The sequence below is a fragment of the Pan paniscus genome, chromosome 10 (genome assembly GCF_029289425.2).
Source record: "Pan paniscus chromosome 10, NHGRI_mPanPan1-v2.0_pri, whole genome shotgun sequence".
Lineage (NCBI taxonomy): Eukaryota > Metazoa > Chordata > Mammalia > Primates > Hominidae > Pan > Pan paniscus.
In genome coordinates this window covers 27,929,970-27,947,162 of record NC_073259.2, presented here as the reverse complement: position 1 = coordinate 27,947,162, position 17,193 = coordinate 27,929,970, and the positions used below count along the sequence as shown (strand labels likewise).

At 38.7% G+C, this 17,193-nt stretch overlaps 1 protein-coding gene across 14 annotated transcripts in view; it reads right to left on the bottom strand.

Moving 5' to 3' along the window:
- Positions 1-17,193, bottom strand: part of GRIP1 (glutamate receptor interacting protein 1) — a 726,419-nt gene that overhangs the window by 65,317 nt on the left and 643,909 nt on the right. For all 14 annotated transcript variants that reach the window (XM_057299399.2, XM_057299402.2, XM_034935486.3 and 11 more), the window contains one exon: positions 12,654-12,723. In XM_057299399.2, coding sequence (XP_057155382.1) covers positions 12,654-12,723 — 70 coding nt within the window. The remainder of the gene's footprint in view (positions 1-12,653; positions 12,724-17,193) is intronic.

The window sequence follows — 17,193 nt, the reverse complement described above, 5'->3', positions numbered from 1 at the left end:
CCCTTTTCTAGGCCTTTGCTCCGGGATAACATTTCTAGACACACCCAGGGCTGGAAGGGAACCTGCTGCCTTGAAGGGAAGGACCCAGTCCTGGCAGCATTTATCACCTGCTGACTAAATATCCCTTGGGCCCTGAATAATCAGCAGCATGGCTGGGCGCAGTGGCTCATGCCTGTAATCCCAGCACTTTGGGAGGCCGAGGTGGGCGGATCACTTGAGACCAGGAGTTGAAGACCAGCCTGGCCAACATGGTGAAACTCGGTCTGTACTAAAAATACAAAAATTAGCCAGGCATGGTGGTGCACGCCTGCAATCCCAGCTATTCGGGAGGCTGAGGCAGGAGAATCACATGAACCTGGGAGATGCAGGTTGCAGTGAGCCGATTGCACCACTGCACTCCAGCCTGGGCAACAGAATGAGACTCTGTCTCAAAAAATAAATAAAATTAAATATAATTAAAAAATAAAATCAGCAGCAGTAGTTAGGTAGTACTTGCTGTGGGCCTTAGGTGAGTCTCTGAGTTGTGCTGGCTTCAGGTGTGACCCAGCACATTCCCAGCTGTGGTGGCTATGGGGAGAGGCTGTTTCTGCTTGAGAAAAGCAGAGGAAATAGTAAAAAGGACTTTATCTTGCAGCTTAGGTACCAGCTCTGCAACAGTGGGGTAGAGTACCAAGTGGGCTCTTGGGGTCTCTGATTCTAGGCCTTAGCTCTTGGACGTTTGTGGACCTGCTCTGGGACAGAGGGGAGCCCACCGCCTTGAAAAAAGAGTCCCGGCCCTGGCAGCATTCGCCACAAGCTGACTGAAGAGCCTTTGGGCCTTGAGTGAACATCAGCAATAGCCAGGCAGTACTTGCCATGGGCCTGGAGCAGTGGCGGCCATGGGGAGAGACTTCTCTCCTTGAGGAAAGGATGGGAAGGACTTCGTCTTGTGTCTTGGGTGCCAGCTCAGCTATAGTAGAATAGAGCACCAGGTAGATTCCTAAGGTTTTTGACTCTAGGATCAGGCTCCTAGATGGCATCTTTAGACCTGCAAGGGGCCAGGGGGAGCTCACTGCCCTGAAAAGAAGGATACTACCCTGGCTGGCTTTGCCACCTGCTGATTGTAGAGCCTTTGGTCCTTGAGTGAACATGGCCTAGTGGTAGCCAGATAAGGGTTTACTGGCAGCCTTAGTTGAGACCTAGTACCATGTTGGCTTCAGGTCTGAACCAGCATAGTCTCAGTGGTGGTGACCACAGGGGTGCTTGTGTCACCCCACCTCCCCTCAGCTTCAGGCAGCTCAGCACTGAGAGAGAGACTATATCTGTTTGGAAGAAAAGGAAGAGAACAAGAGTCTCTGCCTAGTAATCCAGATGATTCTTCTGGATCTTACCCAAGACCACCAAGGCAGTATTTTTGAGTCTGCAAGAGCCATAGTGTTACTGGACTTGGGGTGCCCCCTAATGGAGATACAGGTGAAGTGACCAAAAACTTAGATCACAACACCCAAGTCCCTTCAAATACTTAGAAAGCCTTCCCAAGAAGGACAGGTACAAACAAGCCCAGACTGCAAAGACTATAATAAATACTTAACAATTCAGTTCTCAGACACCAATGAACATCCATGAGCATCAAGACCATCTGAGAAAACACGACCTCACCAAGTGAACTAAATAAGGCACGAAAGACCAATCACAGAGAAATAGAGATGTATGGCCTTTCATACAGAGAATTCTAAATTACTGTTTTGAGTAAACAATAAAGTTTTGAGTCTGTGATAATACAGATCATAAATTCAGAATCCTATCAGATAAATTCAACAAAGAGATTAAAATAATTTAAAAAAATCCAGCAGAAATTCTGGAGTTGAAAAATGCAATTGACACCCTAAAAAAATGCATCAGAGTCTCTTAACAACAGAATTGATGAAGCAGAAGAGATAATTAGTAAGCTTGGAGACAGGATATTTGAAAATACACAGCCAGAGAAGACAAAAGAAAAAAAAAAAGCTGGGCCAGGCATGGTGGCTCACGCCTATAATCCCAGCACTTTGGGAGGCTGAGGTGGGCAGATCACCTGAGGTCAGGAGTTCGAGACAAGCCTGGCCAACATGGTGAAAGCCCGTCTCTATTAAAAATACAAGAAAAAAAAAAATAGCTGGGCATGGTGGTGTGCAGCTGTAATCCCAGCCACTTGGGAGGCTGAGGCAGGAGAATCGCTTGAACCCAGGAGGCAGAGGTTACAGTGGGCCGAGATTGCACCACAGCACTCAGCCTGGGCATCAGAGTGAGACTGTCTCAAAACAAACAAACAAACAAACAAACAATGAAGCACACCCACAAGATCTAAAAAATAGCCTCAAAAGGCCAAATCTAAGAGTTATCGGCCTTAAAGACGAGGTAGAGAGAGGGATGGGGTAGAAATTTTATTCAAAGGGATAATAACAGAGAACTTCCCAAACATAGAGAAAGATATCAATATTCAAGTACAAGAACCTTATAGACCACCTGCAGGAATTTCAGCAACTACAAATGCAAAATAACTGAAATCATAACAGTCTCTCAAGACCACAGCACAATCAAATTAAACCCAAGATTAAGAAATTCACTCTAGGCCGGGCGCGGTGGCTCACGCCTGTAATCCCAGCACTTTGGGAGGCCGAGGCGGGCGGATCACGAGGTCAGGAGATCGAGACCATCCTGGCTAACACGGTGAAACCCCGTCTCTACTAAAAATACAAAAAATTAGCCGGGCGTGGTAGCGGGCGCCGGTAGTCCCAGCTACTCGGGAGGCTGAGGCAGGAGAATGGTGTGAACCCGGGAGGCGGGGCTTGCAGTGAGCCGAGATCGCGCCACTGCACTCCAGCCTGGGCGACAGAGCAAGACTCTGTCTCAAAAAAAAAAAAAAAAAAAAAAAAAAAAAAGAAATTCACTCTAAGCCAGGGTTTTATGAATAGAACTCTGATCTTCTTGGGATGGAGCCCCTTGCAGGAGGGGAAGCCATGGTCTCTCTTGTTCAGTTGACTTAGCCTTTCCTGCCTGCTGGCTCTGGAGGGTCTGGGTGGTCTGGATGAGGGTGGTTCCCCAAATCACAGTGCACCTGCTCTGTCAAGCGGCAGCCAGACTGCTTCTTTAAGCGGGTCCCTGATACCGTTCCTCCTGACTGGGTGTGACCTCCCAACAGGGGTCTCCAGGTCTCCAGATCGGCATCAGGTCAGTGCCCCTCTGGGACAGAGCTCCCAGAGGAAGGAGAAGGCTCCCATCTTTGCTGTTTTGTAGCCTTTGCTGGCACAGGAGGGATCCAGGCTTGGGGTCTGGAGTAGACCCCCAGCAAACCACAACGGCACTACAGAAGGGGGCCTGACTGTTAAAAGAAAAACAAATAAGCAGAAAGCAACAACGGTAACATCATTAACGAAAAGACCCCACAAAAACTCCATTCACAGATCAGCAACCTCAAAGATTGAGGGTAGATAAGTTCACAAAGATGAGAAAGAATCAACTTAAAACTGCTGAAAACTCAAAAAGCCAGAGTGCTTCTTCTCTTCCAAATAACTGCGACACTTCTTCAGCAAGGGCACAGAACTGGGCTGAAGCTGAGATGACTGAATTGGCAGAAGTAGGCTTCAAAAGGTGGGTAATAATGAACTTCACTGAACTAAAGGAGCATGTTCTAACCCAATTCAAATAAGCTAAGAATCGTAATAAAACATTACAGGAGCTGATGACCAGAATAGCCAGTTTAGTGACAAACATAAATGACCTTATGGAGCTGAAAAACACAACATGATAACTTCACAACGCAATCACAAGTGTCCATAGCCAAATAGACTAAGTGGAACAAAGAATCTCAGAGTTGAAGACTATCTTTCTGAAATAAGACAGGCAGACAAGAATAGAGAAAAGAGAATAAAAAGGAATAAACAAAACCTCCAAAAATATGGGATTATGTAAAAAGACCAAATCTATGACTGATTGGGGTACCTGAAGGAGATGGGGAGAACAGAACTAAGTTGGAAAATGTACTTCAGGATATAATCCAGGAGAACTTCCCTAGCCCAGCAAGACAGGCCAACATTCAAATTTAGGAAATCCAGAGAACCTCAATAAGATACTACAGGAGAAGATCAACCCCAAGACACATAATCATTGGATTCTCCAAGGTCGAAATGAAAGAAAAAAATGTTAAGCATAGCCAGAAAGAAAAGCCAGGACGCCTACAAAGGGAAGTCCATCAGACCAACAGCAGACCTCTCAGCAGAAACCCTACAAGCCAGAAGAGTTTGGGGGCCAATATTCAACATTCTTAAAGAAAATAATTTCCAACCCAGAATTTCATATCTGGCCAAACTAAACTTCATAAGCAAAGGAGAAATAAGATCCTTTTCAGACATATAAATGCTGAGGGAATTCATCACTATCAGGCCTACCTTGCAAGAGCTCTTAAAAGAAGAGCTAACTATGGAAAGGAAAAACCATTACCAGCTGCGACAAAAACACACTGAAATGCACAGACCAGTGACACTATGAAGCAACCACATAAACAAGTTTGCAAAATAACCAACTAGCATCATGATGACATGATCAAATTAACACATATCAACACTAAACTTAAATGTATACAGGATAAATGCCCCAGTTAAAAGACATAGAATGGCAAACTGGATAAAGAGATAGCCAAGACCTATTGGTATGCTGTCTTCAAGAGACCTATCTCACATGCAGTGACACACATAGGCTCAAAATAAAGTGATGGAGTAAAATTTACCAAGCAATGAAAAATTGACAAAAGCAGAGCCTGCACTCCTAATTTCTGACAAAAGATACTTTAAACCAACAAAAATAGAAAAAAAATGTTAAATTCAACAAGAAGAGCTAAGTATCCTAAATATATATGCACCTAATACAGGAGCACCCAGATTCATAAAGCAAGTTCTTAGAGACCTATGAAGAAACTTATACTCCCACACAGTGACAGTGGGATATTGTAACACCCCGCTGACAATATTAGACAGATCATCGAGACAGAAAATAAACAAAGATATTCAGGACTTGAACTCAGCTCTGGATCAAGTGGACCTGACAGATATCTACAGAACTCTCCACCCCACAACGACAGAATATACATTCTTCTCATTGCCACATGACACTTACTCTAAAATTGATCACATAATTGGAAGTAAAACATTCCTCAGCAAATGCAAAATAACTGAAATCATAACTGTCTCTCAGACCACAGCACAATCAAATTAAACTCAAGATTAAGAAATTCACTCTAAACCACACTACTACTTCGAAATTGAACTGCCTGCCCCTGAGTGAACCTTGGGTGAATAATAAAATTAAGGCAGAAATCAAGAAGTTCTTTGAAACTAATGAGAACAAAGAGACCAACAACGAGTTCTGAAATTGAGACAGTAATAAATAGGCTACCAACCAAAAAAATCCCAGGACCACATGGATTTACAGCTGAATTCTAACAGAGGTACAAAGATGAGCTGGTACTATTTCTTCTGAAACTATTCCAAACAATTGAAAAGGTGGGACTTCTCCCTAACTCATTTTATGAGGCTAGTATCATCCTGATACCAAAACCTGGGAGAGATATACAACAGCAAGTAAAAACTTCAGGCTAATATTCTTGATAAACATGGATGCAAAAATCCTCAATAAAATACTGGCAAACTGAATCCAGCAGCACATTAAAAAGTTTATCCACCACGATCAAGTTGGCTTCATCCCTGGGATGCAAGGTTGGTTCAACATACACAAAACAATAAATGTGATTCATTATATAAACAGAACTAAAGACAAAAACCACATAATTACCTCAATAGATGCAGAAATGGCCTTCAATAATATTCAACATCCCTTCATTTAAAAACTCTCAATAATCTAGGTATTGAAGGAACATACCTCAAAATAGTGAAGGCCACATAGGACAAACCCATAGCCAATATCATACTGAATGGGCAAAAGCTGGAAGCATTCACCTTGAAAACTAGCACAAGACAAGGATGCCCTCTCATCACTCCTATTTAACATAGTATACTGGAAGTTCTGACCAGGGCAATCAGGCAAGAGAAAAAAATAAAGGGTATTCAAATCAGAAGAGAAGAAGTCAAATTGTCTTTGCAGATGACATGATCCTATATCTAGAAAACCGCATCATCTCAGCCCAAAAGCTTCTTAAGCTAATAAGCAACTTCAGCAAAGTCTCCACATACAAAATCACTGTGCAGAAATCACTAACATTCTTATACACCAACAATAGGCAAGCACAGAGCCAAATAATCAAAGAACTCCCATTCACAATTGCTACAAAGAGAATAAAATACCTAGGAATATAGCTAATAAGGGAAGTGAAGGACCTCTTCATGGAGAACTACAAACCACTGCTCAAAGAAATCAGAGAGGACACAAACAAATGGAAACACATTCCATGCTCATGGATAGAAAAAATCAATATCATGAAAATGACCATACTGCCCAAAGTAATTTATAGATTCAATACCATGCCCATTAAACTACCATTGACATTCTTTGCAGAATTAGAAAAAAACTACTTTAAAATTCATATGGAATAAAAAAAGAGCCTGTATAGCCAAACCAATCCTAAGCTAAAAGAACAAAGCTGGAGGTATCATGCTACCCAACTTCAAACTATGCTACAAGGCTACAGTAACCAAAACAGCATGGTACTGGTACAAAAACAGACATATAGACCAAAGGAACAGATTAGAGAACTCAGAAATAAGACCGCACACCCATAACCATCTGATCATCAAGAAACCTGACAAAAACAAGCAATGGGAAAAGGATTCCCAATTTAATACATGGCACTGGGAGAACTGGCTAATCGTATGCAGAAAATTGAAACTGGACCCCTTCCTTACACCTTATATAAAATAAAATAAAATAAAATAAAATAAAATAAAATAAAATAAGATGGATTAAAGACTTAAATGTAAATCCCAAAATTATAAAAACCCTAGAAGAAAATCTAGACAATACCATTCGGGACATAGGCACAGGCAAAGATTTCATGACGAAAATGCCAAAGGAAAATGGCAACAAAAGAAACTTTGATAAATGGGATCTAATTAAACTAAAGAGCTTATGCACAGCAAAAGAAACTATCATCAGAGTGAACAGACAACCTACAGAATGGCAGGAAATTTTCACAATCTATCCATCTGATAAAGGTCTGATATCCACAGTCTACAAAGAACTTCACTTCTCAAAAAAAGATATTCATGCAGCCAGCAAACATGAGAAAAAGCTCATCATCACTGATCATTAGAGAAACACAAATTGAAATCATAATGAGATATCATCTGATGCCAGTCAGGATGGCAATTATGAAAAAGTCAAGCAACAACAGATGCCGGTGAGGTTGCAGAGAAAAAGGAATGCTTTTACATGGTTGGTGGGAATGTAAATTAGTTCAACCATTATGAAAGACAGTGTGGCGATTCCTCAAAGATATAGAAGCAGAAATACCATTTGACCCAGCAATCCCATTACTGGATATATACCCAAAGGAATGTAAATTATTCTATTATAAAGATATATGCACGCTTATGTCCACTGCAGCACTATTCACAATAGCAAATACATGGAATCAACCCAAATGCCCATTAATGATAGACTGGATAAAGAAAGTGTGATATATATACACACAGAATACTATGCAGCCATAAAAAGGAATGAGATCATGTCCTTTGCAGGTACATGGATAGAGCTGGAAGGCTTTATCCTCAGCAAACTAACACAGAAACAGAAAACCAAACACTGCATGTTGTCACTTATAAGTGGGAGCTGAACGATGAGGACACATGGACACATTGGAAACAACAACACACACTGGGGTCTGTCATGGGTGAGGTGATGGGAGGGAGACCATTAGGAAGAATAGCTAATGGAGACTGGGCTTAATACCTAGATGATAGGTTGATCTGTGCAGCAAACCATGGCACACATTTACCTATGTAACAAACCTGCACATCCTGCACATGTACCCTGGAACTTAAAATAAAATTTGAAGAAAAAAAAACACGACAAATTTTGTAAACTATGCAGACACATGGAAATGAAACAACCTGCTTCTGAGTGACCTGTGGGCCACTGAAGAAATTAATAAGAAAATTAAAAAATTTCGTGAAACAAATGATAATGGAAACACAACATACTAAAGCCAATGAGATACAGCAAAAGCAGCACTAAGCAGGAAATTTTTAGCTATAAGTGCCTACATCAAAAAAGCACAAAGACTTCAAATAAATAACCTAACAATGCATCTTAAAGAATCAGAAAAGCAAGAGCAAACTGAACCCAAGATTAGTGGTAGAAAATAAATAATAAAGATCAGAGCAAAAACAAATGAATTTGAAATGAAGAAAACAATGCAAAGGTCAATGAAACAAAATGTTTTTAAAAAGGTGAGCAAAATGAACAAAGCTTTAGCAAGACTAATAACAAAAATAAAAAAAGGAGAAGACCCAACTAAATAAAGTCAGAGATGAAAAAGGAGACATTATAACTGATATCACAGAAATTCAAAGGATCATTAGTGGCTCCTATGAGCAACTATATGCCAATAAATTAGAAAAGCTAGAGGAAATGGGTAAATAGACTCATACAATGTACTAACATTGAACTATGATGAAATTCAAAACCTGAACAGACCAATAATAAGTAATATGTTTGAAGTCATAATAAAAAGTCTCCAAGTAAGGCAAAACCTGGGACCCAATGGCTTCACTGCTGAATTCTACCAAACATTTAAAGAACTAAGATAAATCCTGCTAAAACTATTCTGAAAAATAGAGGAGGAGGGAATGATTCCAAACTCATTCTATGAGGCCAGTATTACCATGATAACAAAACCAGACAAAGACACACACACACACACAAAGAAAAGAAAAGAAAAAGAAAAAGAAAAAGAAAACTATGGGCCAAAAACCTCTAACGAACATTGATGCAAAAATCCTTAATAAAATACTAGCAAAATGAAGTCAAAAATATATTAAAAAGATGATTCATCACAACCAAGTTGGATCACAACCCAGGGATTAAAAGATGGTGCAAGCTATGCAAATCTGTGAGTGAAACACATCATGTCAGTAGAATAAAGGACAAAAACCATATGATCATTTCTATTGATGCTGAAAAAGCATTTGAAAAAATTTAACATCCCTTCATGATAAAAATCCTCAAAAAACTAGGGTATAGAAGAAATATACCTCAACATAATAAAAGCCATATACAACAGAGCTGCTGCTAGTATCATACTGAATGAGGAAAAACTAAAAGCCATTCCTCTAAGATCTGGGACACAACAAGGATGCTCACTGTCACCACTGTTATGCAACACAGTACTGGAAGTCCTAGCTAGAGCAATCCCACAAGGGAAAGATAAAAGCTTATCCAAATTGGAAAGGAAGAAGTCAAATTATCCTTGCTTGCAGAAGACATGATCTTATATTTGGAAAAACCTGAAGACTCCACAAACAACAATTAGAGCTGATTAAAAAAATTCAGTAAAGTTGCAGGCTTCAAAATAAATAATACAAAATCAGTAGCATTTCTATATGCCAACAGTGAACAATCTGAAAGAGAAATTAAAGAAGTAATCCCTTTTACAAGAGCCACAAATAAAATCAAATGCTTAGAAATTAATGAAAGAAGTAAAAGATCTCTACAATGAAAACTGTAAAACACTGATGAAAGAAATTGAAGAGGACACAAACAAATAGAAAAAAAAACTACATATTTATAAACTAGAAGGATCAATATTGTTAAAATATCCATACTACCCAGAGCAATCTACATATTCAATGCTATCTGTATCAAAATACCAATGACAGTCTTCACAGAAATAGAGAAAAGTATTCTAAAATTTATACTGAACCACAAAAGACCTAGAATACCCAATTCTATCCTGAGCAAAAAGAACAAAACTGGAAGAATCCCATTATCTGACTTCAAATTATACTACAGAGCTAAAGTAACCCAAACACCATGGCACTGGCAAAAAAACACACATATAGACCAATGGAACAGAATAGAGAACCCAGAAACAAATCCACATGCCTACAGTGAACTCATTTTTGACAAAGGTGCCTAGAAACATACATTGGGGAAAAGACAGTCTCTTCAACAAATGGTGCTGGGAAAACTGAATATCAACATGCAGAAGAAAAAAACTAGACAGCTATTTCTTGCCATATACAAAAGTCAAATCAAAATGGATTAACAACTTAAATCTAAGACTCCAAACTATGACACTACCACAAGAAAACATTGGGGAAACTCTCCAGGACATTGCTCTGGGCAAATATGTCTCGAGTAATATCCCACAAGCACAGGCAACCTAAGCAAAATGGACAAATGGGATCACAACAAGTGAAAAATCTTTTTCATAGCAAAGAAAAAAAATCAACAAAGTGAAGAGACAACTCACATAATAGGATAAAATATTTGCAAACTATCCATCTGACAAGGGATTAATCACCAGAATATACATGGAGCTCAAACAAGTCTATAGGAGAAAACAATCTAGTAATCCTATTAAAAAATGGCCAAAATATTTGAATAGTCATTTCTCAAAAGAAGACATACAAATGTCTAACAGGCATATGAAAAGATGCTCAACATCAGTGGTCATCAGAGAAATGCAAATCAAAACTACAATGAGATATCATCTGACCCGAGTTAAAATGGTTTTTATCCAAAAGACAGGCAATAACAAATGCTGGAGAGAATGTGGAGGAAAGGGAACCCTGGTACACTGTTGATGGGAATGTAAATTAGTACAAGCACCATAAAAACAGCTGGAGGTTTCTCAAAAAACTAAAAATAGAGCTACTATATGATCCAGCAATCCCACTGCTGGGTATATACCCAAAAGAAAGGAAATCTGTATATTGAAGAGATATCTGCACTCCTATGTTTGCTGCAGCACTGTTCACAATAGCCAAGATTTGCAAGCAACATAAGTGTCCATGGAGAGATAAATGGATAAAAGGAATGCGGTACATATATACAATGGAGTTCCATTCAGCCATAAAAAAGAACGAGATCCTGTCATTTGCAACGCATTAGATGGAACTGGAGGTCATTATGTTCAATGAAATAAACCAGGCACAGAAATACAAACATCACATGTTCTCACTTATTTGTGGTATTTAAAAATCAAAATAACTGAACTCATGGAGAGAGAGAGTAGAAGGATGGTTACCAGAGGCTAGGAAGGGTAGTGGGGGGGTCAGGGTGGGGAAAGTAGGGATGGTTAATGGGTACAAAAAAATAGAATGACTAAGACCTAGTATTTGATGGCACAACAGGGTGACTATGGTCAGTAGTAATTTAATTGTACACTTAAAAATAACTAAAAGAGTATAATTGGATTGTTCGTAACACAAAGGATAAAAGCTTGAGGGGATGGGTACCCTATTTTCCATGATGTAATTACTGTGCATTGCATGCCTTATCAAAATATCTCTTGTATCCCATAAGTATATATACCAACTATATACCCACAAAAATTAAAAATAAAAAAATGGTAATAACTGACAAGCTGCTGGGATGGCTCCCATAGCCCTGGATTGCCTGCCTATCTCCCAACTGTTATGAGAGAGAAACTTCTGTCTTGCTTGATCCACTGTCTTTGGATGTCTCTTTGTCATAGCAGTGGAGCCTGCACATACATACCTAAACTCATACAATGTCCTTCCTACTTTTTGAATGTTAAAGTATTTCTTGGGCTGGGTGTGGCGGTTCACACCTATAATCCCAGCACTCTGGGAGGCTGAGGTGGGTGGATCACCTGAGGTCAGGAGTTTGAGACCAGCCTAGCCAACATGGCAAAACCCTGTTTCAAGTAAAAATTACAAAAATTAGCTGGGCACGGCGGTGTGCACCTGTAATCCCAGCTACTTGGGAGGCTGGGGCAGGAGAATCGCTTGAACCCAGGAGACAGAGGTTTCAGTGAGCCGAGATTGTGCCACTGCACTCCAGCGTGGGTGATACAGGTGACACTCGGTCTCAAAAATAAAACAAAGTATTTATTTAATAAAATAATTGTGATAATAGGTTGAAATTTTTTTAAGTCCTGAATTGGAAAATAAAAAGAAAGTTAATGGTCTTATATCAGTATCCTCAATCATTTAAAAATATTTTTATTTATGAAATTAAAAATTTAAGACCTCCTGATTTTGATGGTATATGGGCCAAATAGGTGACATGAACATTTTAAAACTCAAGAATCTTGCTTGCCCAGAGGGGATATTCTGGTAACAGCAAAATTCTTGCACAACTTATCACCTCTGTTTGGGTACCTCTAATAAGTGCTGCTACTTTCAGGGTTTTTTTTTTTTTTTTTTTTTTTGGTCAGAAAATGAATGGAAGCTGACCAGTGAAGGAGAGCCTATGCTAGATTCATGAAAGACCCTAAGAAATGTTTTCAGCTGTGCAGAAATAAACTGATAAGCAGGAAGAGATCTATGGAGCCACTGGAACTAGGGATGTCAAATATGATCAATTAATAGTGGCTGCTTGGAAGTTTTTGAAAATACAGTGACCCATTAGAAAGGTTTGCTTTGGGTGTGGAAGGTGTCATGTATACTTAAATTAAGAGAGGCCTTAAAATGAATCAGAAAATCCATTTTCCTTACCTGTGTGCCACACTCCCTTTCTTGATATCTGAAATGACGAGGGGGTCTCCTGGTTTTCTACTGGATGGTGCTGTAATAATGGAGATAGAATAATCACATCTTTATATCCATTATTCACCCCTTACTGTACATTTCCCGTGTTTTATAATAACTTAATGCAAGTAACGTTTGTATGCAAAACAAAGATGGTCAGCAAATGAATTAGGAAGTATGCACATTATGTCTTTACAAATGTTTGTGCTAAAATATTTACAAACATAAAAACTAAAGCAATGCCACTTTAAATTTGTAATTAGAGAAAGCAATTGGATAAGTACCCGTTTAATTTAAATCTATTTTAATAAGCAATTCTCAAGAGAGGACCTGAAGGGTGGGTATCTCAGTTGGAGAGTATTAAAATCAATTGGGGGCTCCCCTTAGTTACCCCTTCTTTTATTCCTTTCCAGTGAGGAGACACCACTGTTGATGGGAATATGCCATATATCACTTCAGTGTAGAGTGGGAAAGTGGATAAGAATTACTGATTTAAAGTTCTTTTTTTTTGGCCAGGCACAGTGGCTCATGCCTGTAATCCTAGCACTTTGAGAGGCTGAGGTGGGAGGATCACCTTGGGTCAGAAGTTCGACATCAGCTTGACCAACATGGTGAAACCCCACCTCTACTAAAAACACAAAAATTAGAAAGGCATGGTGGCACATGCCTGTAGTTCCAGCTACTTGGGAGACTGAGGCAGGAGAATTGCTTTTACCCAGGAGGCAGACGTTGCAGTGACCCAAGGATCACACCACTGCACTCTAGCCTGGGCAACAGAGCAAAACTCCGTCTTGATCAATCAATCAATAAAGTTCTTTTTTTTTTCCTCACAAGGAAATCTTTTGCTAGATGGACTCTAAATCTTTAAATTCTGCTCACAAATTCATACTTAGAAAGCTCTTGGAATGTGACTCTCTTTTTTTTTTTTTAGTAAATATTTTGTTGCTAGTTAACTAAATTTTTATATATGCTCATATTCTAAACATGTACATGTAATTTTATTGAATTTTTAGATAAAACTATTATACTGCACAGTGGTCGGTTTTGGGTTTTTATCAATTTTCTCAGGAATATTTCCATTTATGAGAATAAAAAACAATTATAAATGAGCCTACTTAGAATTAACCCTAGAAACTAATTATAGTCCATATAAATACAAAAAAAAAATCTTGAATTAGAGGTTTGCACTTAATTTAGGAATTGGATCCTTAAAATTAGCCATACCAACATTTGTGAAAAACAATTTGCCTCCAAGAGGAGATATTTTGCCAACCTGAAGGCTGGAGTGGTTTCCTTTTAGAGATCATTAACAGGCCCCTAAAGTAAGATTTTATTATGAACAGTCTGATCACCCCATAATAATCATAGAGCCATATCATATCCCATAATCCCATTTGAATCCCAGGAAAATGTTTATGCACGAGAACAGATGGCTTAATATCTTAACACAACATTTAAAGAAAAAGAAAATGCATATACCGATACCTTACCCACTGTCTAAATTAGTCCATAGTAAATGCTAATGGGACTTCATTTAATCATTATTCTTAGCTTCCAGCAAAGAATGCAAAACATTCTCTTCACTATAATTAATTCATAATTTAAAACTTCATTCAATGATTTGATAGAATGCCTCTAGAGGCATATAAGCATCCAGGATTTCTAGTTACGTCATATTTCAAAACTGCAAATTGTTCTGGGCATAGGGCACAAAAACAAAAACTTTGTTATTACCAGCAAGTACAGCTTTTCTAGCATCTGCCAATGAATTGACACAATATTTTTGCCAAGCTGTAGTAACCATCACATAGCACTCAATGTTTCCTTTGGCTTTTTAAAAAAAATCCATGTTCCACTGAAATGGTCTGTAAAGCCAAACAATAGTAGAAGCAACAAAATATATCAGACCTATCTCTGTCATCCTTGAAAGAGAGAAATATAGCACTACAAGGTCTTGGTCAAACCTACACAGCTTTGCAGAGGAGTTTGAAACTACTCACGGTGTACAGACATGTATGGTGGCCATTTTCACATTTACTAGATTCTTCTCTTTCTCCTTTAATGGACTCGATAGGGTGGATGCCCATTGGGATGTTGGGGTCGAACCCAGAAGTGTGTCATCCAGATCTGTATGAGATCCTGCCCATCACCACCATGCATGTTAAGTGTGGCTATGCATGGTCCGGGGGCCCAGTCATGGTTTGTGTATCCTAGCCCCATGTTTTAATTTTCTACTACCTAAGAATAAATCACAAACCAAGCATGCTTTGTTTGGCTGGTAGTGCTTTAAAAATATTTAGTTGCCAACACTTACAAATTAGTAGATTTTATATAGATACATGGCTTCTTTTAAAAAAATAGATGGGCAATACAGTGTCATGATTGAGAGACAGGATTTGGCAGCCAGAATGGTTGGGTCCAAAATCCTGGCTCTACCACTTATTAACTATATGTGCTTCAGCACAAAGTACTCAGGTGCCTTAGTTTCCTCATCTGCAAAATGGTGTTCATGAATAACAGTGCTTACCGTATAGTTTTTGTTGGGAGGATTATGTGAGCTATTATATGTAAAAAGATTGGATGAGTGCACACATAAGGAATTACATAAATGTTTATCGTTGCTATTATTGTTTAACAACAGTGGACTGTTTCCCACTACCTCCTTTAGATGGAGCCTTTGATTTCCCATTTGCCTCTATCCTCATTGGGCTGATCTCACTCACTGAGTTGCCTCACCCATGAAGGCTTCTGAGTTTGTGACCCTTTGAATGAGAATACACTAGCATTCACTGAGTGCTTGGAATTTGATTGGAGTTCTCCACAGAACCATTCATTTATTTAGTACATATTTTTTGAACACCAACTATGAGACAAGCGCCTCTGCTCTGGGCACTGGCTATGAAACTCCAGGGAGGTTGAATAAAAAGGAGAGACAGGGCTGGTTAAATCTCCTGAAGTTATTAGGCATGAAATAGTTTTCTCTCTTCTGTCAAGTGATTCCAAGTGGGAAATCCATACAAACACATCATATGGGGATGGGGAAGGATACTGAATACTTCCAAGAGTGTGGTTAAGAGGAAAAGGGCAATAAAAGCTTATTAAGTTCTGAAACAGAAAGAAAAAACAATACAACTCTTTGAAATTTTAAACTCCTTGAAATTTCAGCTGAACTGGTCGAACACACAACTGAAAGTCTGACAAAAAAGAGCAATGATGCTAAACCCTGTGTTATATGATATATATTAGTACTGCCTCTTTCCCATTCATATTTTATGAAATGATTTTAATTCAAACTCGTCACTTGTATCTCCAATGCAAGTGTTTTTGTTGTTACTAGATTTGCATTATTTGAGTCATTTACAAGCTTGTTCAGAATTCATCGTCGTCATGTGTGTCTACAGCTCTTCTGCAATCCAGCAAGGCGATGTCATTGGAAATTTTATCCCGGATCACAAGAATCCATTTTAATAACACTGCAATATGAAGATTTTTCATGCTGCCTATAGATATACATTCTTGGTACTCACAAGGAAACAACTTACTATATTACTTTTTAAAATGTATTTGCTTTGTACCAAAAATATACACGCATAAAATTTAAAGAGTCAAGAATTCAGAAAGAGCCGTCCTCAATTTCTTGCTTCCTCAGATGCTTTCAATTCTTTTGGCTGTTTCCGTATTGCTAAATAATATATGACTATTACTACCAAATTATTTTCTGGTGTTAGTCATTTTCTATTTACTTTCTATTATGAAAGATGAAGAGTTAGTTTCTCCCACCTCTAGACCACTAACATACTCATATACCCTTCTTGTCCCCCCATTTTCCCAATACCATTTTGTCATAATTTTTGGTATTTATTAATCACATTTGGAATTTATTTTAGCATGACTATGTCAACAGCATCCAGAAGTAAGTCATATAGCATTCCATGATTTCTTTCCTTTTCTGCAGAATATGTATTTCCTTTAGTTATCTGATGTCTTGATGTTTTTGTTTGCTTTGTTTTCTTGTGTTTATTATTAATTCAACTCCTCATATTTCCCAGGATACATAAATCTTCTCTCAATGTGTCAAATCTTATCAGGAATTCTATCAGAGTTTGCTAATCTGTCTGGACTGGTTGCTTTCTAGGTTTGCTACACAGATCTTGGGGACTTCCTTCCCACAAACCCTGGGAACCCAGAGGTTCTCTTCTCTTCTCTCTTGCATCCTTAGATCCCTTGTATCCTGAACCCAACTCTCCCTGTTTCTGGCTTTACTTTCTCTCACTCTTGGTGGTGCACATTCTCCAGTAGCTTCTGAGGAAGAGTACAAGGGAGAAGAGTTTATTGAGACCTTGTAGAGCTGAAAATGTCATTTTCTACCTTCATATTTGATTGACTACTTTGCTGAGTAAAGAATTCTAGGCTGGCAATCCTTCTTTTAGAAATTTGAAGGCACTTTTCCATTGCTTTCTAGCTTCCAGAGTTGTTGTTGAAAAGCCTGATGCTGAGAAATGCAAAT